Raw genomic sequence first — 25,490 nt, 5'->3', positions numbered from 1 at the left:
ATTGGGGCAGAGGATACAACAGAAGAATAGCAATTAAATTATGAAAATAATTATTAAATTTCCATCAAACATGCTGCCCCTTTCTGTTTTCTTTATTTCTGTGAGTAGTACATTTCATTTTGCTTCCCAGGTTCATAACTTTAGGGTTATCTTTGATTCTTCTTTCTATTTTTCCTTTCCTATCAGTTAACAGACTGTGCTGACTTGATCTCTATATTTCACCTGAATGGCATCTTTCACCTCCATCTGCTTGTTTCTATTCCTATCTGTCTGTTTCTATTCCTATCTGTCTCTATTTAGTATCCTCAATAACACATGCTTATATTATTGCAGTAGCTCCATAAATAATTTTCTTGCCCCAGTATTTCTCCATAATTGTCAAATAAATATTACTCAGGAATAGATTTGATTCTACTATTTGAGATCTTTGTTCCTTGAATAAAAGTCACATTCCTTAATTTAGTATTGAAATCTCTCCACAAATCTGACATTACCTTTCTAGCTTTATCTTACTTTATTCCCTTCCATAAACTCTAACCTCTAACTAAAATGCACTACTTGCAGATACATAATTCCTATGTTTAAAATGTTCCATAAGAGTGAAACGTTTCCCATTGCAAATCTTTGTTTATTAGAAATACATTCTCCATCAGGCTGTACTGCTCTAGATTTCTCCTTCTTTCGGGTAGATATATGCCTAAAGCAGAAAAAACATTTTTAATCATTTTTCTTTGACATGAATCAATGTTAAAATTAGATGTAACCTGTGTTTCATCACACTCTTTATCCTGGAATTTCACACCATCCCTGGAATTCGGACCTTGTTGGTACATTCTGCTCCTGCTGTTCCTTTCTCTTATTGGAAAATGAAAGATTTTCTAAGAACCTCCATTGAAGAAGGGTTGTTTAAGACAGTCTCTTCATTTCCTACAAAGCTGCAATCCTCTGGCATTCTCCATCATGTCATACTACATATATATAGTAAACATTTAATAAGTGATTGTGGATTGATTGATAGAACCAAGGAAAATGAACATGATTTTTAAAATGGCATGGTACTCTACAGCTATAAATCCTGAAATGAGTTAAGATTTAGATAACAGCTAAGAACAATCACCTATAGAAGAAAAAGGTTTTTAAAATGACTTGCCCAAGATCCTATAGATAATTATAAGAAGAGACAGGATTTGACCCCCAGTTAAATTACTTCAACTCCAGTTTTGTTTTGTTCTCTCTCCACCAATGTTCTTGCCAAAATGTGGGACTCAAACATTGAAGTATTTTATGAAATTAAAGTCTAAAAAATTGATAAAAATGCAAATTAAAAGAACCCTAAAGTATCATCTTACCCCCAGAAAATGAACAAAAATGTCAAAAACTGCAGAAAATTTCAGAATAGAAGTGCAAGGGACTAAGGGAACAGAATGTTGCATATATCAGCAAATATAGTCACTGAAATCAGTTGTAACTAAACTTTTTTTTTTTTTTAATGAAAGGTTTTAATGGGGAAAAGGAGAGGAACCTCAGAGTAGTTAATGTATAGAAATGACTAAACCTATAGCATGCAAACATATGTAAACATAAAGGCAGCCATAATATTTATTTTTAAAAAACAGGAATGGGAAGGATTCTGGGAAGATGGTGGAATAGATCAGCTCTCCAGATTTCCCCCATAAACAGAACAAATTTGCGCCTTGGGACAAACACAAAATGGTGAAAAACCAAGAATTGGAACAGAACAAGGATCTTCCTGGAAAACCAAAGAAAGCCCTCAGGCCAAACCTGTATGAAGTGCAAACACCTCTAGGCTAGTTCTCCAGAAACACCAAGTGGGGCCCTCAGGGGATAGCTGGGTTTGGGGAGAGCCTCAGCAGGAACCACAGAAACTTTTACTTCTTGGACTGCTTGTAGAATCAGGGGTCTGAAATTGGGAAAACTGAGGGAACCTCAGCTGATGAAGAATGCTGAGCCCAGCTGTGCTGCTGAGATGCAGCCCTGGGCAAGAAGGAGCCAGCACACCTGAAAGTACAGAGGCAGTGGGACAGGGACGGGCCTAGCTGTGGGCACCTGGGTGGGGGGGGGACTCTTGGTTTGGGGTCCCAGGTCAGAGGGAGAGCTGAAGAAAGAACTAAAGCTAGAGGCACCATCTTCCCAGCCCTTGATTAGAGATGCTTACACTAAAGATTCTCATTAAAAGAAAGAGAGAGACAGAGAGAGAGAGAGAGAGAGAGAGAGAGAGAGAGAGAGAGAGAACCCAGCAAAGAAGAAAGAATCCCACCACAGAAGCTTACTCTAAGAGTAGAAAAGACCTGTGTTTATCTTCAGAGGAAGACACTGAAGTTAAAAAAAAAAAAAAAAAAAAGCTTCTTCTACCTAAAAAAATAATGTTAAAAGGCTTCCTGACCAAAAAGAATTTATAGATCATCTCTCAAATCAAAAGTAAATATAACAAAACTATAAAGATCAAATAGGACTTAGAATGAAACAATATGAGAAGATATCCCCAATCCATCTGCTTTGTGGAGGTGGGAGGTCCACAGATTTTACATTGCACATGTTTTTAGACATTTTCAGTGTTTGCTTTTTTTCATCCATCTTCAAGATATATTAATTGTCATATGGATGTGATGGCTCTCTGCGGGAAAGGGGAGGAAAGGAAGAAGGAGGCATATATGGAATGCTACAATGATGTAAGAAGCAAAATAATAATAGCTTACTTTAAAATATTAGCAGAGAGAGGAAGGAGAGACCTATCGCAGGTATGGTTAGGAGAAAAAAAATTTTTATTTAATTTTTTTTTTTTTGTTTTAATCAGTCCAAATTCACCTTCCTGCCCTCCCATGAGAATCCTCTTCCCCTCAACTAAAAAAATTGTACTATCAAACTCCTACCTCTCTTACAAGAGGCAGGCAGCACACTTTATCACTAGTCCTCTGCAATTTGATTGGTCATTACAGTAAGAGTTCAGTATAATAATATTCCATCATGTCCATATACCAAACCCTATTGATCCCTTTTCCAATTACAGGAATTCCCTCAGATTCTCCTTTTTTACAATCTCCTCCCTTTTTCTTTCCATCCCCTTCTAAATGAAATGTATCCCTGTGAGATTCAAGTGTTGGCTACTCCAGCCCACCTGCTCTTCCTTATTTGTATAGATGTCTACTTGTATACCTAGATTAAAATTTTCACTAACTTTCCTTTCCCTTCTTTCATAGTGTATTCCTCTACTTTTTATCTCTTTTTATTCTTGTCTTAAGATCATCTAAACATAACAGAATCAACAACAGGCATTATCTAATTGGATTCCCTCTAAGACTCCTAATATGATAGAGTCCAAGGGAACATACATACCATCTCTCCATATTTAAATATAATCGGTCTATCCTTGTTTAGTTTTTTATCATTTTGCATTCAAGTTTACCTTTTTATGTTTTTTTTTCTCCACTCCTGTGTTTATTCTCCAAAGCTCTAGTCTTTATGTCAGGAATGCGTAGAAGTCCTCTTTTTCATTAAAGATCCAATTTCCTCCCAGTAGCATTACACTTAATTTTGTTGTCTTAGTTATTCTTGGCTGTAAACCCATATCCTTTGAAGAATGAAATATATTCCGAGTTCTCTGCTCTTTATCATGGTGGTTGCTAAATCATATGTGATACTCCTTGGAGCTCCTTCACCTTGAATTCTTCCCGGAAGAAACTTCCTGAAGTTTTTTTTCTTTTCTTTGACCTGAAACTTTGCATTTTGGCTATGATGTTCCTAGGAATTTTTATTTTAGGAGTTCTTTCTTCCTTTCTTGTTTTTTTCTTTTTTCTCCCTTCCTTCCTTCCTTTCTTTCTTTTTCTGTCTGTCTTCCTTCTTTCCTTTTTTTTAGGATCATAAATTGGCATTTGTTATTTAAGTCTAAGAACAGATTAGAAGTTGGGGGAGTTGGGGGACACATTCAAAACAAAGAGTGAAAGATGGAAGGAGAGAAAGGAGAAGAAAGGGAAGCAGAATCTCTCATTTGCATATGCTCCAGGCAAAGTAGATCCTGATTTCTGAGCCTGGATCTGGGACACACAATGAATCAGCGCGTGATAAAGTAGAATTCTCGGGGCACAGTTTTAGGAAAACATCAAGGAATGGCCAAAGTTACATATCCAACCAAAGGTGGAACTCCTATTCTCCTTGGATCAACAGCACTGCTGCCTTTTATGGAAGTGAAGCATAGAAGTTTACTAAGTTCCACCCCACGCATTTCAGCCCTTATGAAACATTCTTTTTGTTAAAGTCTTTGTGAGAAAGAATTCTTTCATCACCTCTCTAACATCTTGTACTTTGCTTCTAAATTCTTTGAATATACATTCAACTTGAAGGCTGCCTAGCTGCCACTTGCTCCTCAGTTAGTGATCTCATCCAGATATGGCTAAAATGTTGCATATTTCTTAGTTGTCTTTAAGGTTTCTACTTATATTTAGTATAATATCTTTTATTTCTAGGTACTTCAATCTAGTCAACTCGTTCATATTTTTCAGAAGTTTATTATCATCATTGGTACATGGCCATCTCCACCACTGCATCATCTAGGGTAGGGAACAGAGGGAGGAGAGAGGATAGAAGGATGGATGATGAAAAATGAAAAGGGAAAGGGGAAGAGAGAGAAGGGAAAGGTGAAGACTCTGAAAAGCAGAACTCAAGCATGGGGTTTCTTTCAGAGAGTTGGGGGGGTGTTTCTTTCTATTTCCATTTTGTCCTCTGATTTGGATAGTTTTCTAAGATTTATTGAAGTAAGATGTGTAGGCTCTTGTTGCTGTTAACATGTTCAGATAATTCAATGATTCTTAATTTTCTTCTCACTGCTTTTCAGGTCAGTTATTTTTGCTATTCTGTCTTACATTTTCTTCTTTTTTTCCAGCTTCTTAGATTTATCTTAATATTTCTTGTTGCTTCATATAGTCATCGGCTTCTATTTGGTCCATTCTGATTTTCAAAGAGTTTGTTTCTTAGGCAACATTTTCTACCAAATCTGGTACCAAACTATTAATTTTCTTCCCAATTCTTTCTTCCATACCACTTATTTCTTTTCAAATTTTTTTCCTTAAGCATTCTTATTTATATTTTTTTTCTTAAACTCTTCATCTTTTCTAAGAATTCTCAGAATTTTTTGTTTTTGTTTTTTTTTTTTTTTTTTCTCATAGGCTTTATTTGGAGAGATTTTTGGAATCATTTTTTTACCTGAGTTTGTCTTAAGCTTCCCTACTACCAAAATAGCTCAGCATAGTTGGATTCTCTTTTGCTTACCCATTATTCTAGTCTACTTCTTGACTTCAGATTTGATGTTGATGCTGGATTCAATATCTAATAGGGTCTGAAACAAAAACAAAACATTTATTACTTTCCAAATGGAGACATTTGAGAGCCTGTTTCCAGGAGAGTTGAGATGGTATGTAATGGAAGTTCCTTGTCAAGACTGTAGAAAACAAACATGGTGGAAGTGGTTCAGGTCTACTGATCATGTGGATCATCTCTTTTGATTGACCGCAGTTGCAGAATTTAATTTGAAGAAGCTTCCAAAATGCCACCATAGTAATTCCATCTCTGAGCACAACACCAGCTCCTGACTTCAGGTATTTCTCATTCATGCTATTCCTGGGATGACCTTCCTCTTTATCTCTTCCCTTTGGATTCCTTCAGCTCTCAGTCAAAGTCCCACTTTCTCTAGGAAGCTTTACACATCTCATGCCCTTCCCTCTGAGAGGATTCCCAATGTGTCCTACATGTAGTTTGTATAGTTGTGTGTATGTTTTCTCCTTTATTAGTTTGTAAGTTCTCTGAGAGTAAGAATTGTCCTTTGTCTTTCTATGTATCCTCAATACTTGTCATTTGTTCTTTGTTCAGGACTTAGTAAAATCCCTAGTGCGTACTCTCTACCAACTGTTCTTAGTGTTTGTTCTTCATTTGGGGGGAAGATCAATGACATCACAGGGTGATGATATGATTTATGTGGGCATTGGACTTAAGTGAGGCTGAGTTGCCCAGTCATCAGCCTCATTCTCCCTTCCAGCATCATCAAAGTCAAATGACAGGACCAAAGTCAAGATGCCTGATGATGGCCTGGGACGCAGTGGATGACCTTGGCATTTTCAGAGTCTAACCAAGCTCCCAGTGCACCTGGGTCAGCTGCCTTCGTGGTCATTGGAACCAAGTGTGCTCCATCCATTCCACTGGAAGAAGTCTTCACATGCTGGGGGGGGGCACCCCCCTAAGTCACCAATTGGTTTGTGGCCCATCCGTTATCTGGTTTACTGCATCTACCCAGATGGTTTTACCCGAGTGTGGCTACTGCATCTTGGAACCACAGGTGAGAGGTGAGTACCAGATGGACACAAAAAGGTGGATAAGCAGCCCTGAAAAGGGTTTAGCAAGCCCTCACACTGAGGCACTAACTCTCCCTGAACACTCATACACCCCAGACTGTCCTTAGTAAATGCTAGTTCACTAGCTTTCTTTGGGTAGATCTGAATGTCAGTGTAAATTGAGAAAATGAGCTAGCTGAGAAAATAACAGATACTTGTCAAGTATGGGAAAAAATAGTGTTATCATACCCATTTTATCTGTTTCATTGACCTTTATTCAGGCTTTCACTTCTTCTCACCTGGCCTATTCTAATCACTGACTGTTCTTCCAAGCCTCAGTCCCAGGGTAGAACTGCCAAAGATAAGTGGACTAACTTCTCAGGAACAAGTCTATCCTCACTCTAATCTATCAGCCACTCAATTGTCAGTGATCTTCCTTAAGTGCCCATCTGATTGTGTACCTTCCTATGCAATAAACCTCAGTGGCTGCTTATCATTTCCAGGATCAAAGATAAAATCCTATGTTTATTATTCATAACCTGGCCCTTCCCCAACTCCCTCTTCATCTCTATTTCTCCCATTTCCCTCTTTTCCTTCCAGCCAACAAACATCTTCTACAGAAAGCCATTCCCAATCTTCCTTAATTCTGTCTTCTTTCTGTTAATTATTTCCAGTTTATACTGTATATAGCTTGTTCATACATAGTTATCTACATTTTGTCTTTTCTATTAGACATAGCTCCTTCAAAGCAGGACTGTTTTTGCCTCCTTCTGCCCTCTCTCTATGTCTCTCTCTGTGTCTGTCTCTGTCTCTGTCTGTCTGTCTGTCTCTTTCTCCCTCCCTCCCTCCATCCTTCCCTCCCTCCATCTTTCCCTCTCTCCTTCCCTTCCTTTCTCCCTTCCTCCCTGTCTCTCTGTCTCTCTCTCTCTCGTATCTTCATTGCTTAGCACAATATTTGGCATATATTATATTTTTCATTAATATTTGATTGTCTGAAAATGATGATGTTTGCAGGGGAAGGAGAAGTTTTAAGGGATAGGAAATAGAGCCATAGGGAAGTCAACTGGCATGATTTTTCCAGAAGGATTGATAGTAATAATTTGATTACTATATCTAGAGCAAAAGGTATAAAGGGTAAAAATTGGATATGTACATGGTTTTAGGAAAGATGGTCTTTGTGGATAGTTAATGTGAAATAAGTTTTAACTTGAAGGCCTGCTAGATAAATTTTCATTTAATCAGTCATCATTCAAGATGACACAGATCCTACGTGGAAGGGCCAAAAAGGGATAAACATTCAGGGAGTAAGACTATAGATTTTAGAAATTTGTTTCCTGGTATTACTTCAAGTTGGAAGAAGTAAAACAGGTAATAAGATGACCTAGAAAAATGTCTGCAAGACCTGGACAGGAAGATATAACAGACTAGATAATTTCAAAGCCTTAAAGTTACTTCTAGCTCTAAACAGTGATCCTACAGCATGGATGCATCAAAATAACTCCAGTTATTTTGGAAACTAGAGAAAAATAAAATGAATACTAACCAATTAACATCAATTGATTAGCATTGATTAAGCAACTACTATGTGCCAGACACAGTATTTAGGATTAAAAAATAAAACAGATGTTACTCTCAAGAAAACCGTTTTTAAATCACAGTATTCCATTTAATGAGAAATTATCCTTAGTCCCAAATTATGCAAGTTAAATGAGTTAATATATTCTATAATGATGCTATGAAACTTAATGAGGGGGAATAGTGACATCTTTCAAGGCATTATGTGTCTGGCAGCTTCTTTGGAGCACCATAGCATGAAGTGCTTTGTATAAAAAGTTATTCCCTTAGTCAGCACAAATGTTTTATATATATATATTTCTTATGGTGTTCAGTTGTGTCCAACTCTCTCCAATCCCATTTAGGACTTTCTTGACAAAGATATTAGAGTGGTTTGCTATTTCCTTCTCTTCCTCATTTTACAGATGAAGAAACAGCAATTAAGTGACTGACCCAGGGCCATACAGCTAGTAAGGATGAATTTGAAGTCAGGAAGATGAGTCTTCTTAATTGCAGCTCTCAAGTGCTATCCAATGTGCTGCTTAGCTGTCCTCCTTATGGAGCAGAAATAAAATAGGTTCCCATTTATTGTTTGGAGATGTAAGGTATAGCCAGGGGTATTCAGGGAGAACTAGCACCTCTGGTATGAGGGCTTGCCAAGTCTTTTTTAGGACTGTTTATCCATTTTTAGTATCTATTTGGCACTCAACTTCCAAGAAACTGTAGCAGGCTCAAGAGCCAGCTTAGCAAACAGGCTAAACCAGATTGAGGGAGAGAGGCTGGTCTCAGACTCTTTGGTGAGATGGGGGGTTGTCTATCTGAAGTAGATGAAGACTCCTCTACTGAATGGGAGGATGGGGACACTCTGTTCCAGCGACCTTGAAGGCAGCTAAAGTGAGTACCATGGAATTTTTAGAGTTTAATCAGACTCTGAAGATGCCAAGGTTATGCACTGCATCTAGGGCCACTGCCAGCTGTCCTGACTTTTATCCTGCCACTGGACTTTGATGGCTCTGGAAGACAGAGCAAGAGTGATGGTTTTGTGCAACTCTGCTTCAATTCACACGTAAGACATCACTAGTCCTCATCAAAAAGGAAGGATAAACAACAACCAGGAATAGCCTGGATGAATAGATGGATCAACAACATTTATCTTACCCTTTGAGGTTTCAAGAGAGAGATGTCAAGTTAAGAAGAATGGAGGAGGGAAGATAAAAGAGCTCCTGTCAAATGGCCTTAATCTTCTCAATTGTCTCAGCTTGAAATAGAATCCTTTTTCAAGGATATAATCTCCAATTACAACATTTGTTTTTAGGTGAAAATTCAGTCTGCTTTGTTACAAGGTAAATCCATTCTATCAAATAATGTCCTTTAATTTTTCAAAGTGAAAAGTGGAGATTGGACAAAAGAATGACCAAGAGCAAAAGATTTAATACAGAATTAGAAAGAAAGTCAGAGTACTTCCATCAGCCTTTTCCCAAAATATTAAGTGCATAGAACATGCTGTTGCTGGTACCTTCTGCACATGGAAAAGCCTAGTTTTGAATATGTTTTCTTTTCCAGTAATTATAGATATAAAGGTCTGGTTCAAGCAACTAAATTATTAACCACTACTGAGCAACTTTCAATGAGCAGGCACAAAGCGGGAGAAATATTGGCATTGCATGAATGTCCTTTATTGTGAAGCCTCTTTGCTGCAATGAAAAATGAGTGAACAGTTACTTAAAATGTCATTTTGTTTTAGTTATTTATCCTTTGTAAAGAAGTATATTCCCATACTTTCCTGTAAAATCACTCAAATATAACAAAAAGTCTAATTTATTTAAATAGAAGATTTCTAGCTAAGGAGGAATAATTAGGTTCTATGAGAAAACATTGAAGAAACTAGAGTTTTTTTGCTGGAAAAAAAGCAGGGCAGGGATATTACTTAATCATCAAGCTTGGGAGGGGCTATGTAAATAATGGTTAGCAGATGCTTTCTATGTAGCCTGTATAAAATTTGTTTCAAATTGTGGTGAAGAATAATTAATTAATAAAACTTTATCAGTTCAACAAATGATATTTTAATTTAACTAATACTTTAAAAATCTTCAAGCAATCAACATGTTCTTATTACTTACTAAGTTCTTATTACTTACTTCCCTGAGATAGGGAAATGAAAAGAAAAGAAAAACAAAATTGTTTTCAAACTTTCACCCTTTCCCTTTTCCTCTCCTTCACAGGAAAGGAAAGAAAGCCATTCAAAAGCTTTGATTCAATTCCAATTTTGTTTGCAATAGTACTTGCATCAAATTAACCAATTGCTTCCTGGAAGATATGGTGCAACAACAACAGTATTCTTATGTCCCATTTTTATTCATATCTTTGTATTCATGAAATAAATCATGCAGAAAGTGTAACATGGAATTTTTTGTTGTTGAGGCATTTTAGTTGTGTCAAATTCTTTGTGACTTCATTTGGAGTTCTGAGCAAAGATATTGGAATGGTTTGACATTTCTCCAGCTTTTACAGATGAGGAAACTGAGGCAAAAAGAATTAAGTGACTTGTCCAGGATCACAGAGCTAGTAAGTGAACTGACAAAGTTTGGAACTCACAAAGACAAGTCTTCCTGACTCCAGGCTTGATGTTCCAGTTATTTGGAGTCAGAACCTGGATTTAAAATTCCAGGTCCAATGTATACTTATTTTGTATTTAATTTATATTTTAATATATTTAACATGTATTGGTCATCCTGCCATCTAGGGGGGGGTGGGGAAGGAGGGGAAAAATTGGAACAAAAGGTTGGCAATTGTTAATGCTGTAAAATTATCCATGCATATAACTTGTAAATAAAAAGCTATTAAAATTTTAAAAATAAAATAAAATTCCAGGTCCACTATTTGCTATCAATATAATCTTGATCAACTCATTTAATTACTCTGGGCTTTGCTTTTCTTCCTTTGTAAAATGGAAGGGGGCTGAAAGGGAAGGTGTCAACTAGATGTCCTTTAAATCTATTCCTCACCCTGTATTTGCATGGAAAAAAGTGACAATCTTTTTTGTTGTTGAAGTTGTAGGCAAGGAGAGTCTTCCTTCAAGTTACTATTTCCTTTCCTATAATTTTTCTTTATGACCACCTAGAAATGTAGATCAATGAGCTTATAATATATATATATATATATATATATATATATATATATATATATATATATATATATTTAAATGAATGCCAAAAGGACATGGAATGATCCCACACATTTAAATCCTGGTACTGCTACTTACTACCTATATGACCTTAGATAAGTTATTATTTATCTCTTCTGTGCTCCAGTTTCTTCATAACAGTTATTTAAAAGACCTTTAAGGATTCTCCCAGTTCAAAGTCTATGATCAGATGATCTGCCCCTACTTTGATGTCATTTTTTGCTGATATGTGGTTCCAAGAGCCATCTTTTCTCTTTCATACATCTTTAATCAATCTCTCTCAATTGGCTCCTTCTTTTGCTTGGATAGCTCTAATCCTAAAAAAATTCTTAAGCCTTCAATTACCTCTTCTGTCTCATCTAACTATTATTTCATCTCTCTCCTCCTCTTCACAAACAAATATCTTCATAAAGTTGCCTGTATTATGTCCTTCAATATCTTCACAATCCACATACTGCTTATCTTTACTCAACCAGGCTTTAACCCCTTCCATTCCATTCTATTAAATTTGCTTTTTCAAAAGTCATTAATGAACAGTTAACTCACCAGTTCTTAAACAATTATCACCAATCCCCTCCCCCTCATCCTCTTTGGCCTTTCTGGAACACTTAATATTGTTGGATTTTTATGTTTTTGTTTTTGATTTTTTTTTTTTGTCAGCCAGTGATTTAATAGTGCATAGAGTGCCAGTCCTGGAGGCAGGAAGATCAGATTTCAAATATATACTTAGACAAGTATTAGCTATGTATAATCCTAAGAAAGTCCTTGATCTCTGTCTGCCTCAATTTCCAAAACTGTAAAGTGGGGATAAGAATAATACCTCCCTTGCAAAGTTGATTTGAGGATAATATGAGATATTTAGGAAAAATGCTTAGCATAGTGCCATGATAGGTGCTATATAAATGTTTATTCCTGTCCCTTGACAACTATTTCCTCATGCATACTCTTTTTCTCCTTTGGCTTTAGAGACAATATATTCTCCTGTTCTCCTAACTTTTACTTTTCACTACACTATACACTATATAGTCCTGTTTGTCAAAAATGTGCTACTAGTCTTCTATTCTCTTTCTCGTCTTTCTTCAGACTCTCTTCTATAACAATCTAATTTCTTAGGCTTGGCCTATCAGCAATTTGGGATTTCCCTAGATCACCCCTATTATACAGATACACATAGATACATACAAACATATAAATAAATGAGTGACCTTTTTTAAAGGCACAGACTCACATTTACAATTACCCATAGGACAATTCAACCTTGATATCTGACAGGTATCTCAAATTCAAAATGTTTAAATTCCAAATTTATTTGTATTTCCCAGAAACCTGCTTTTTCTTTATAGATTTCCTATTTCCTTAAATGGTATCAGAATCCACATAATTTAATTAAAACATCATTAATTAAATGCATACCCACAGCAGACATTAGAAGTTAGATGTTTCAAATGAAAAGATTAAGTAATCCCTGGACTCAAAAACTTTACATTCATCCCAGGGATGGATGTGATGTAGGGTATAATATTACACAAAGAGTAAATACAACATATTTTAAGAAAGGAGAGAGCTCTAACTATGAATGAACTTAAAAGAAATTAATAACTATGTTAATAAATTGGTTTTCTTTGTAATCTTATATATTTCACTTTATTCCTTTAAAAAACCTTATTCTGAGGAGTCCATAGGTTTCACCAGATAGTCAGAGGTGTTCACAACACAACACAACAAGGTTAAAATCCTTGGTCTAGGGGTATAAGGACAGTAACTATTGCAGTGCTCTTGTAAAGATTTGGCATGGACATGAGAATTGGTCCAAGCCTGGTTATGTAGCAGACATGTACAGGAAATGATTTGGAGTATCAAGCTGATAGGTAAAATATCTATTCAGTAGTTTTTCAGACAACTTTGCTTAGTCTGCTGGTTCAATAATCAGCCTCCCAAAAGAATCTAACTAATTATGGAAAATTACTAAACCTGTTTTAAATTAATAGCCTGCCATATTCCTGCCTCATATTTTACACTGACTAGCCTTCTTCCTTTCCTTTTTGTGAGGAAACCCCAGACATGCACCATAATCTCAGTGGGTTGACCCCACTTCTCCATAGTTAACCTTCCTTCAGCATAACATATCTTTGTGATAGACACTAATGGATCTGAACCAAGAATTAACTGGCAGAATGAAAAGGAAATAAAAAAGAAACAGAAAAGAGAAAATCAAGCCATAAGAAAAATAATAATCAAATTTTAACACAAATATTATCAAAGGATAGATGATACTACAAAGAAAAAAAGTATGTCTATGTTCTATGTAAATTTTTTTACCTTCTTACAAATACATTTGCAAAAACACTTTTTTCATTTATCATATCTACAAACTTCTGGAAATATTTGTAGGGCATATACTAGAGAAAAAATATTAAATTAATCGTCTTTCAGATGGGATATAAAATGATTGGCTGGAATGACGGAACTGAATTTACTTAATGAGAATCTTCATTACTCAGATGGAATATTCCTTCTTACATGACCCATTTATAAGGATTTCAGTCCTTTCCCTTCTCTTCTTCTCCCTCCTCTGTCCACATAAGATATCATACCTTATTTGTGGATACTTTGCTTAAAGGAATGTAAATTTTGATTGACAAAACCTAGAAAGATATCTTCGGGTTTTCAGGCTAACATGACTTAAACCCAAATCATTCTGACTTTCATTGATTGGCCCAATAGGTCCCAGCCTAAGCCCAGCTTGGTCACAGTTTGGACCTTGATGGCTCAGAGTGAATGAAAACAGCAACTATTTCTGTTTTGCCAAAAATTCTGAAAATCTTCCCCTCCTAGATTGAGAAAGATTTTTTTTTTTTAAAACTAGGTAAAAGAGGCCATTCTTTGCCTCATTTCTTTTTTTTTTTTTTTTTTTTTTTTTTTATTTAATAGTCTTTAATTTACAGGATATATACATGGGTAACTTTACAGCATTAACAATTGCCAAACCTCTTTTTGCCTCATTTCTTACCTAGCTTTAATCAATGAATGAGCCTTGTCTCAGTCTAAGTGAGACCTGTTAAAAATGTGAGCTTAAAAAGGCCAAGATTTCCCACTGGATCTTAAGCTACCTCCAGGAATCCTGATCTCTATCTTGCCACTGGACCCAGATGACTACAAAGGAGAAACTAAGTCCATGACTTGCACTGCTCTCCCTTACTTAAATCCAATTCACTTGAAAGTCATGGCATCACTTTCCTGATGTCATGATCCTCTTTGAAAAAGAAAGACAAACAGCACTAATGATTTGAGACCTCCAGCTCTTGATCCACTTTTCCTATTGTTGGCCTGAAATGGACAAAAGACTGGCTCCCTCATCCCTGGGTCAAGGGGCCTTAGGCTTATAGGAAAATGTTGCTTAAACTAAATTAAGGGAAGTGTTATGTTCAGACAGAATGCTTGCCTGACAATAGCAGACATCCTGTAAGCTCCCCAGCTTCTGGAGCGAGAAGTCAAGTCACTGTGGTAACAGCAAGGCAGAACAAGAATTGCTTATAAGCCTGTCTCTATTTGGGTTGGAGGAGGTACTCTACTGAGAGTCCATCACGGCCCTGGCCAATAAATAAACAATAAATGATTTCTAAATTGCAAACACCTTGGCTGTCCTGAATTTTATTGCCTGGGTTATTTCATTTGGAGCTTCCCACCGAGATAAGCCTTTGGCTCAGTCTGATAGCCAGTTCCTCTCCCTGGAGGGCGAAAGAGGTTATGGATCCTAGGGGGTGGCCACCAAGAGATGTTCTTCGGCCCCAGTTTCCAGAAATCTCTTTCTGTGGACCAGGAGAGTGAGACCCAAATTTTTGAATTCAGTTCAAAATTGGCACAGAACATCCTAAAAGCCAGTCCTGGTTAATAAGATTTTGAGGGGCCCCTGCAGCTGCCTAACTATCCTGCAGCCAACTGTCTGGTCTGGTGAGCATTGCTGCATCTGTAGCAAGGCGGGTAAGCTGGACATAGCGCTAAAGCCCCCTTGCCAACCTCCATGGGACACGTGTGATGGTCACGGGTGTCTAAATCTGGACATATCTGGTCTGATCTGATTCTGAGCACCTTTTTGGAGTACTCTTCTAGTTGTATGTGTTCTGTGTGATCTGTCTGTTTTGTTAATTTAAGAGCTCTGTTAAATTTGGAATTGATCCTTTGAAAATATGCTTGTGATTTTAAACTTTTTAACCTATTGTACTAATTTGTAAGTAAATGGAACTTGGCCATTTTAAACTGACAGGAAAGTTTTTCCCTTAAAGCAGTTTTCAAAGCCTGCTAGAGTAGAGGGCAATAAAACCTTATCTTATTGAAACTCAGGAAGAAAAAAAAATTGATTAGGAACTTTGGGATGATTCTGAAAATTGTGAGAAATAATTTTGCTATTGCCTTTGCATGCTAGATCTGTTTATTCTGAGGATAAGATCTTGGAATTTGTTTAAATATTGATACCTTTATTACTTAGAAAAAAAGAGAAAAAAGCAGCCTGATTTAGTTAAAGAGCAATATAATTCAAGCTCTGCCTGAACAAATAAGAGAGATGCTAATTGTGGTCAGACAAACACTCAGGCAGAGGAAAAAAAAAAGTTTTATAAAAAGTTTGATTTGATTGAGTTTAAATGTTAACATTGTAAGTTATGTTTTATGGAGTTATCTAGCTATTCACTATATTGTGAAAAAAGTTTTGAAGAGAACTGGAAAGAAGAATGCAGGTGATTTAGGAAGGATTGGTTTGTAAGAACAATTAAAGGTTTGCATGATTTTAGGAAGTAAGAGAAAGGTTTTTGGCAGCAGGAAGAAGAGGTGGGAGAGAGAGAACCGGAAGAGGATCTTTTGTCTTCAAAGATAGATTCGACTCACCCCCCCCCCCCCCCCCACTGCTTCCTGTTACTTTAGCAATGGAGCACCTAATTAGGAAAGTTATTGGAGGTTGTTTAAGTATGTAGTATGAAAGAAGGAGAAAGTTGGGAATCTGGTAGACTTGGGAAGAAACTGATGGGCTACGTCTTGAGAAGGATTCCTGTGTAAGAAATTGAGTGGGGAACCTGAGGAAATTTTTGTCCAGGAGTGCAGGAGTGGGGAAAGGGTGGCCACATGGAATCCTCTCCTCCCCTCACCCACCTAAGTGTGCTCCAGCCTTTTTTGTTTTTTAAAATCAAGTCACTGCCATTGCAACAAACTGATTTAAAGGGACAGGCTTACTTTTAGGTTAATTGACTAAATATTTGTTTCTTGATACATAATGGTTTTCTTGTTTGAGGAATATGGTCATAAATGTGATCCATACTTTGGTAGGATTATTTCTAAAAGTTTAAAGAATCTTTCAGATTCTCTTATGTGGTATTTGGACATTCTGTATAAGTTTTAAATTGATTGTATTGGGTCATCCTGAGGTTATTTAAAGGGCCTCTGAAAATAATAGGTTCTCTTTGTCCTTTTGAAAATGTTTCTGTTATGGACAATATGCAATTTGGGATATTTTTCTATGTATTGGGTATTTTAAAAGCAAACTGATTTGTATGTATAATGTTCACTTATGAAACATCTAGTTGGATAATTGTTTAAGTTGAACTTATTGGGACAAATTTCTTACTGTTATCACTATAAGGTTATGGTAAATATCTGTTTAGGATTTATCTGAAATTTGATTAATGGAACCTGTTATTGGAGGTAAAATTTCTTGGGTTTATAGTTAGTTAATGCTTTATGGGAGTTTTAAAGCTCCACTCTCTGACAGTTAGCTAGTGGGACAATTTATTGGAATAAAACTGGGTTTAAAGCTATTTTATCCTGTATGTGCTGAAGGTTGAATTTTGACTGCTTATGTTATGCTATAATTAAGTTCTTGCAATTTTTCCTCCCGTAACTGAGCTCTATGGTAATGGTCAATAGGATTGTTAATGTAATTCAATTATGTCATACCTTGCTGTTTTCAGTCTGATTATATGTAATCATCGTATCCTAAATGCTTAGGCAAATAAGTATATACACTGGTCATCTGTCTGCTATTGGATATTTGTGGGGTTTTTTTGGGGGGGGTTCTAAATGATAAGAGGACAATTAACAGTGGTCTGTGAGACCTAACTGCTATTAAGACTTGAGACTACAGCTGGTGCCTGTTCTGTAAAGCAGTCATCTCTTCACAAGGAAGCTGATAGCTCTTCACATTTTGCAACAGTCTTGTGAACCAGTCTTTTTATTTCACAGTGTTCTAACCTTTTGTTGTTGGATTTGTGTCAAATCATGGATATTGACTTGCTTCTGGGCCTTTGACCAGCTTTGATTGTCAGCACAGCATACCTACCCTCTGCATGGAATGAGAGCTTCTGACCATTTCTCAGCCTGCAGCAGTTTTTAAATGAAACCATGGACCCTGCTTCTAGTGAACTTTGGACTGATATGGAGGACTTTGGGAATGGTTGATGAATGACTGTTAAACCTAGCCTGGGCCATCTATTATTGTATATTTAAGATTTGGGATGGGATTTGTTAAAACTGTGTAACTATTAATGTTATGTTTGAGGGATGTTTAGGAGGGATTTTAGGATTTTGCTACTGTTCTAGTCTGTTATGTATAGGAATTTTGATTCACTGTTGGGATTTATATGTGGAATGGTCATTTGATAATTCCTTTCCATGAAAAAAAAAAAGGGAGGAAGAGACAGAACATTGGGGAAACTGGTATGTTTTTCTAAAAATACTTGAAAGAATAGGAATCTCTTATTCTGTCAGAATTGCCCTGGTGGACTCAGTTCTTGGGATTATTTTTTTTAAGAAACAACCAGAAATCAGACACCTGTCTTGGGACTGGCAGTTTCTCTGATCTGTTTTTCCAGTCCTATAACCTCAGTTCATTAATTAGTATTTCAGCGATCTCAAAGGACCTTGTAGTTTGATATCAAGCATCTATAAGTTTGGGGTTTGCCTGCCTTGATGATCTAACTGTGCATAATCTGCTCTGCAATCTGATCCTTTCTGCAGCCCTGTCTGTAGTCTCACCCTTCTTCCATGGAGAGGGTTGCCCCTTTAAATGGGCCTTGAGCCCTTGAGCCCAGCTGTTCTATAAGCAGAGGCTGAATTAAAAGCACAAATGACTGCAGACCACCTAACTCACAATGAACTGTCTATCTCAAACTGGATTTTCTGGCTGAGATGATACCCCAACTGCAGAGGACCTGACATGCTTGCAACAGGGAAACTTTGTACTGGTCTGGGGTTATCAGGGAGAGATTTGTCCTTGCTTTGTTGTTGTTGTTGTTGTTGTTGTTGTTTTCTAGTTTTATTTTGGTTTATTTGCTTCACATAGGATTCAGAAGAGAAAGAGTGTGGAATGTTGTGCCACAGTCCTCTTTAATTGTCCTGAGTCAGTTTCCCTAATTGGTTCTGCCTCAGTTTCCCTAAATTGTTCTGCCTCAGTTTCCTTAACTGTTCTGCCCCAGTCCCCTTAATTGCAAAACCCCCCTCTGGTTCATTGAAGACTGAGGGACACTTGCTCTAAGGTTATAAATTGTTAATGTGAGACTCAATCTAAGGGAGAGTTCAGACTTCCTGGCAGATTGTACAATGTCTCCCACAACCCTGTCAAAACCAGATTGATAGTCTGTTCCCACTCTCGATGTTCTTACCCCGCCCCTGCCTTGGTCTACCCCTGTATTTGAGCCATGGGTATATATATGTCATTGAGAACTCACATTCACTACTAGATACTTTGAGAATAGACTCCTGTCCAGTCAATCAAATTCTCCCATTGATGGAATGTTGGGAGCTCTCTGATCTCTATCTTGCCTCAGTTTCTCCAGCCTTACATTTGCCTTCTTAGCTCTCAGATTGATGTAGACTCTAGAGAGTCTCATCACCCATTTAGAAAAATCAGTGGACTCCCTAGTGGGGGTTGTCAAGTTGGTCAGGGGTCATTACAAAATTACTCGCCTCCTTGCGTAAGCAGTTGGATGACCTGGAGGCAAGTTGTAAGGCTTCAATGTCCTGGTATCAGTCACTGTAATTGCAGGTCCAGTCCTCTTGTTCCTTCTCCTCCTCCTCATAGCTCCCTGCATAATTAAGTGCCTCACCTCTTATGACTTATTCCCCATTGGCCTCAGATAAGTCACAACTATGAACATAAAAAGAGGGGAGGGAAATGAACAAAAGATTGCCTCCCTCATTCCTGGGTAAAGCGGCCTCAGGCTTATAGGAAAATGTTGCTTAAACTAAATTAAGGTAAGTGTTATGTTCAGACAGAATACTTGCCTAACAATGTCAGACATCCTGTAAGCTCCCCAAGATGCCCCTTCTCAAGCAAGAAGTAGAGTCACTGTTGTAAATGCAAGGCAGAACAAGAATTGCTTATAAGCCTGTCTCTATTTGGGTTGGAGGTGGTACTCTACTGAGAGACCATCCCGGCCCTGGCTGGTAAATAAACAATAAATGATTTCTAAATTTCAAACACCTTGGCTTTCCTGAATTTTATTGCCTGGGCTATTTCAGGCCATTTATTTAAAAAAAAAAAGAAAAAGAAAAAAGCAAGTATGGTAAAAGTAATGGGCCTTTTCAGAACTCTGTTCTCTCTTAAATTTATATCTCTGATTTCTGCCAACTTTTAACTTGAAATTCGCTGCTTTGCTATAACTATACAAGATAAAACTCAAGTATTCACTTTTTCTCTCCTAAGATGTGAGAAAACTTTCCCTAAAAGGACTTTAGGAAAACAAGAGTAGGTCAGAAAATTTCAAGCTCTCCAGATAACCCCACAAAGAAGACAAAATAGCACCTCAGAGTGAATGTAGGGGGTAAAAATAAATAAGAATTGGGACAGAACAGTACTAAGATGGGGCAACCAGAAAAAATGCCAGAATAGAGATTTGTGTGTGATAATACCTGAAAATACCTCCAGTCTAGGTCTACTAAAACAAGAAGCCACAAACTCTGGGGCTAGCTAGGTTGGGAGGTAGCCATTAGCCCTAGCCACAAGAATTTTTACCTTCTGGACAGTGTAGGGAGTTGGGTGTCTATGTAGGAAAAAAAGTAAGGGAACCTCTGCCAGCAAGGGATTCAAGGTCTAGCTGTGATGCTGAGATGTGGCCCTGGGGTAAGTACAGAAGCAGTGGCACAAGGTACTAGATGATTATGGACACTTACAGGAGAAGGAAGTTCTTGGTTTCAGTTCCAGGCCAGAGGGGAGAATTGAAGGAGAACCTGAGGCCAGAGGCACTCTAGAACTAGAGATGATTGTAAGCACAAATCGATATAAATAAAAAAAAATTTAAATGAGCAGAAGAAGGAGAAAGAACTCAATAGAAACTTATTATAGGAATGGAGAAGACTGGGGTTTGTCTTTAGGAGGAGGATACTGAAGCAGAAAAAGCCTTTCTTATCCAAAGAGCAATGTCAAATGATTACCTGCCCCAAAAGAATTCATGAAAGAACTCAAAAAAAAGACTTCTAAAAAAATGAGAAAATTTGAGGGAAAAATTTTTTTAAACCAAGAACAATAAAAAAAAGATTATTAAAATAAAATCTATCAACAAAAAGGAGATTCAGAATCTTAAGGAAGAAAAGGCTCCCTTAAAAATTAGAATTGGGCAAAGGAAAGCCAGAAAAGTTATAAGATACCAAGAAATAATAAAACAAAATAAAAAGAATGAAAAAATAGAAGATAATGTGAGACTCTCATAAGAAAAACGACTGACCTGGATAACAGATCAAAAAGAGAAAATATAAAAAGTCAGACAATTTGAAAACTACAATCAGAAAAAGAATCTTGATATAATAATATACGAAATAATTAAAGAAAATTGTCCTGAAGTGTTAAAACAAGAGGGAAAAGTCAAAATAAGAAAAACAAACAAACCACTAATCACAACTTGAAACCCTATAAAGAAAACTTATGGGAACATTGTAGCTAAATTCCAAAACCCCAGATCAAGGAAAAAATATTAAAAGCACCAAGAAAAAACAATTCAAATATACCAGGGCCATAATTAGAATCACACATTAAAAGACTGTAGGTCTTGGAACACTATATCTCAAAGAGCAAAAGAACTGGGATTGGTTGTAGCCAAAAATATTACAAAGTAAATGCATATGAATGTATATGTGTATATATGTATATGATTATGGATATCTCTATGTGTGTGTAGATCTAGCTGTGTATGTACATGTACATACGTTTGCATGTATAAATTCATATGTATTTGTATATACACTTAATTGTATATAATTATATTCAATTGTATATTTAATTGTATATAATTATATATACAATTATAAACTTAATTGTATATAAGGTATAATTGTAGCCTTCTTGGGGAAGACAGATAAAGGGGAAAAAAGAATAAAGTATAAAGTGCACAGCAGAGAAGAAACCTACAAGGAATCAAAGAAAAAACAGACAGCTCTGATGTGTAGTATTTATTATATAAGCTTTCTTAAAATGAAAATTTATTGCTTTCTATTTTGAATCCTCTCTGCTGTGCACACGGCAATGTCTTTTTTCCCCCTTTTCCTACTTTGTATGTAAAATTAAAATGAATGAATGAATAAAGCTTTCCCCCAAATTTCCTTGTAGACACAATTCTTTTTAAGAAGTCCCAGCCTAGGCACATTACCGGTTTCAAGAGCCAATATCATTGCTGTTGGGCAAAAAAATAAATAAATAAATAAAATTAAATTCTCACGTTAGCATTATCTAGAACCACTGGAAGAGTCTTCTCTCTTGAGTAAGGATTCTTAACTGGAGATTCTTGTAAAACTTGTGGATAAATTTCAGGAGGGTATTTGAGCAAAAAAAAAAAAAAAAAAAAAGTCTTTATGTTCAATAATCTCTAACTGAAATATAGCATTTTCTTCGGTTAAAAACATGATTCTGAGAAAAGGCTTCTCCAAATAGCCAAAAAGTTCATGGCGCGCGCGCGCACACATACACACACAAATAAGAGCCACTAAAAAATTCCTCCTGGGACTGCAAGAGAGATAAGAGATCAGATAAGAGAGAAATACTCTTTCCCCACAAATGCCCTCGGAGAAAACTCTTCCCCCAGTATCTCCCGACCCATTTCAAATTCCGCCTCTTCCCCAGGCCAAGGCATTCAAAGGATTCAGACCCCGCGTTCACCGCAGCAAGCATCTAGGAGGAAGTCTATCTCTAGGACGAAATCACTTTCCTCTAGTCCCTGCCGGTCTCGTTAGTGTCTTACCTTCCAGGCCAGATCCAGGTCAAAATCCCTGGCGCGAAGAAACCTCAGCAAGAAAGCATCAGTGAGGGGCAATGGCCAGTTCTGGCCGTCGTCCGCTTCAGCTCGCTGACGGAGCTCGCTGATGCCAGATTGCAGTAGCGGAGAGGAATCTGGGAGGTCGTTAAGAAACTTCCCGCTGAGACCCTGCTGGGGCCGTTCCAGAGCCATGCTTGCTGCGTCTACGGCTGCTGCTCAGCTCTTGGCCCAGAGGGGCAGGACGTAGAGCAAAGAATGTCCAGTCACTGGAAACTGCGGCTGCAAATTTAGGGACGAGAAGGGCGGCGGGTGCCGCAGCCTTTGCGGCCAATCCATCACCTGCTCCTCCTTCAGTAGCCACTGCCAATACCGACAACCCACCCTCAGAGCCTCTGGCGGGGCCCACGTTGCCCTTGCATAACTGGGTCGCTTGGAGGGAGCTTGGATTTTCTTTACCCTTCCGGTGCCAGACCGGGAGTGCCCCAGCTCCAGGGTCTTTGTCCAGCCTCTCACTGGAAATCGCTGGCTGTTTGTTGCGCTGGTTTCCACCCACTTGAATTCATTGAGAAACTTGATTTCAATGGGAACATTCTCTTCTATGTCTTGTTTTTGCTAAAGAAATTACAAGGATTCCGAGACTAAGTGCATGCGTTGATAGTTCCTTCACTAATCCAAAAGAAAATGGTTAAAAAGTTTTAATAGCTTTGCTGGTCTGGACTCCAGTAGAAAGAAATAAGTCATTTTAAAATATCAATAGTAAGGCTACAGGATTATAGGATTTAGAATTGGAAGAAATATTAGAGATAATCCGTCCAACCCTTTCTTTTACAAATTAGGGAACTGAGATTCAGACTGAAGAGAATGGGTTTTGTCCAAAGTCACACAGTGCTAGAAAAGTGCTATTCTCAGGTTACTCTAAAATGGAATTCTGACTCCATCAGTTCGACTTTTGAAAATGAAAACAAAATTGTAGACTGTTTCCTTGAGATTATTTTAAGGATCTGTTTTTAAATGTTAATCAATATAGTTTGGATTTGTAAGTTTATTTACAGAAAAAAAAACAAAAAAACTGTGCCAAAATAAAGTTTAAATTCCAGGGTCTCTTATGCAATGCTTGTTTATGTATTTTTCTCAATTGTGCTATCTTGTGTTCACCCTGGTGAATTGTTGGAATGGCCCCATTTGAGGTTTTCTTAGCAAAGAACATTTCTTTCTCTATCTTTTACAGATGAGGAAACTAAAGCAAAAAGAGCTAATTTGACTTGCCCAGAATCACACAGCTAGTGTTTGAAGCCAGATTTGAACTGAAAAGATGTCTTCTTGAGTCCAGGCCCAGCATTCTACACAAGGTACCACTGAACAAATAGATAATAGTTATATCAGAAGTTACCTGAAAGGAGATGAAACTTGGTGGGGAATGTGGGTGGAAGGAAAGGGGGGTGGAGGTGGGGAAGGGAGAAAGTGACTTCAGAACTCATAATGAAAATCTAGAATGATATTTCTGGAACTGGTGGCCTTAGGAAATGAGTTTACAAAAGGTAAACAAAGTAAATATTCAAAAGATAGTCTATAATTTGCTTTTAGAGCTACTTTGTATCTTAAACTTTAATAATAATTTAACTTTGGTTATTAGATTAATATAGAACAGTGGTCAGTTTATCTCCCCAATTTCAAGTTAATAAACCCCCCCCCCCAAACAATTTAGATGCCATCTCTTTTTGGCAGTTTAGTAAAAAAGTTTCTTTTGCTCAAATTTGAGTCTTAGTCAATAGCTCATTACCCAAATTCATAAGCTAACTATCAGACCACTTTCCCAAGTGTTTCCATAAGAAAAAAAAAACGTATTGTTATGTTTAAGAATGTTTGTTGTTATTTAATTTGTTTTTTATGGTTTTTGTTTATATTTAAAAATGCTTATTGTCCATATTGTGATGAAATTGCATGGACAACCTAAAGAGCTCAACCATCTTTATCTTGGACAGCCAGAACAACAAAGTGAATTCAAAATGGAGAAGGAAAGTAGATTGTAAATCACTTCTCAAACAAACAAAAAGTGGTATGACATAAAATGCTCCTTTTGAAAAATGCTTTCAAACTTTCATTGGAGACAGAAAACTCATCTTTATAGTACTGATATTTTATCACTGTTGTTATATCATAGAATATTATTACACATCCTGAAGTTCATCTCCAACATGTTGAGTGTACTCCTTGTGAATTTATGGGAGTACATGGGCAAGAGTTGCACAAGATGAGCAGTTATGGCTGTCTTATAATCTGCATCATTAAAGAGAAATTCCAAACGATGGGATTCATTTGAGCACAAATTTTATTTTAAAGTATAGGTTGATAAGGGTGGCTAAGTGGTGCAGTGGTGGAGCACAGCCCTGAAGTCAGGAAGACCTGAGTTCAAATCTGGTCGTAGACACAACACTTCCTAGCTGTGTGACCCTGGGCAAGTCACTTAACCCTAACTGCCTCAGCAAAAAGTAATAATAAAAAAATTCCTTGTAATGGGAAGTTTAAGAAGCCCCAGAATAGGTTATTTTATTAAAATAACCTATTCTGGGGCTTCTTAAACTTCTTCCACTCACTATTCTTATCACCTGAGAAATTTTTAAGCAACTGTGTTGTGAATCTGAGCAGCATTTGTGCATGCTCAGCATAAAATGTTCAAGTTGTGTGTTCAGAAACAACTCTTAAATGAAGCCTTGAGATGCAAGATGGGCAAGCACTGCCAGAAAGTGCTGCCTCAGATTCACGACCTGTTTGATTTTGACTTAATTTTCAGTTGTTGCATTCAGAAACCTTTCACTGTTGTCAAGTTTTTAGCATCCCTCCCATATTCAGGGGATGTGATCCTTATTTTAAGAAACTTTGACTTATTCTATATGTCTGCGGCTGCCAAGAATGTTCTTTAGAAATCCCCTCCATCCTCACAAGGGTCACCCACTTAGCCTCCACTTACAAAACTTCCTCTAATGGGAAACTCAGTGCAAGACAACAATCCATTCACACTTATTTTGTATTCCTGTTTCTATCAAATTGAAGTCTACCATTCTACATCTTCTGCCTCATTGTTCCTATTTTTGCTATTCAGGACCCCCACAAAAAACAAACAAACAAAAAAAATATAATCTAATCCCTCTTCCAATAGCAACCTTCAAATATTTGAAGATAGTTATC

At 37.1% G+C, this 25,490-nt stretch overlaps 1 protein-coding gene across 1 annotated transcript in view; it reads right to left on the bottom strand.

The window, feature by feature from the left end:
- TTPA (alpha tocopherol transfer protein) overlaps positions 1 to 23,195 on the bottom strand; it is a 40,734-nt gene extending 17,539 nt beyond the window's left edge. Inside the window, exon 1 of the mRNA XM_003759744.4 lies at positions 22,290 to 23,195. Coding sequence (XP_003759792.1) covers positions 22,290 to 22,496 — 207 coding nt within the window. The 5' untranslated portion in view covers positions 22,497 to 23,195. The remainder of the gene's footprint in view (positions 1 to 22,289) is intronic.
- Between the last annotated feature and the right edge of the window lie 2,295 nt (positions 23,196 to 25,490).

Source organism: Sarcophilus harrisii, chromosome 1 (assembly GCF_902635505.1).
Source record: "Sarcophilus harrisii chromosome 1, mSarHar1.11, whole genome shotgun sequence".
NCBI classification, from domain to species: domain Eukaryota; kingdom Metazoa; phylum Chordata; class Mammalia; order Dasyuromorphia; family Dasyuridae; genus Sarcophilus; species Sarcophilus harrisii.
This window is presented reverse-complemented; position numbering and strand designations above follow the sequence as displayed.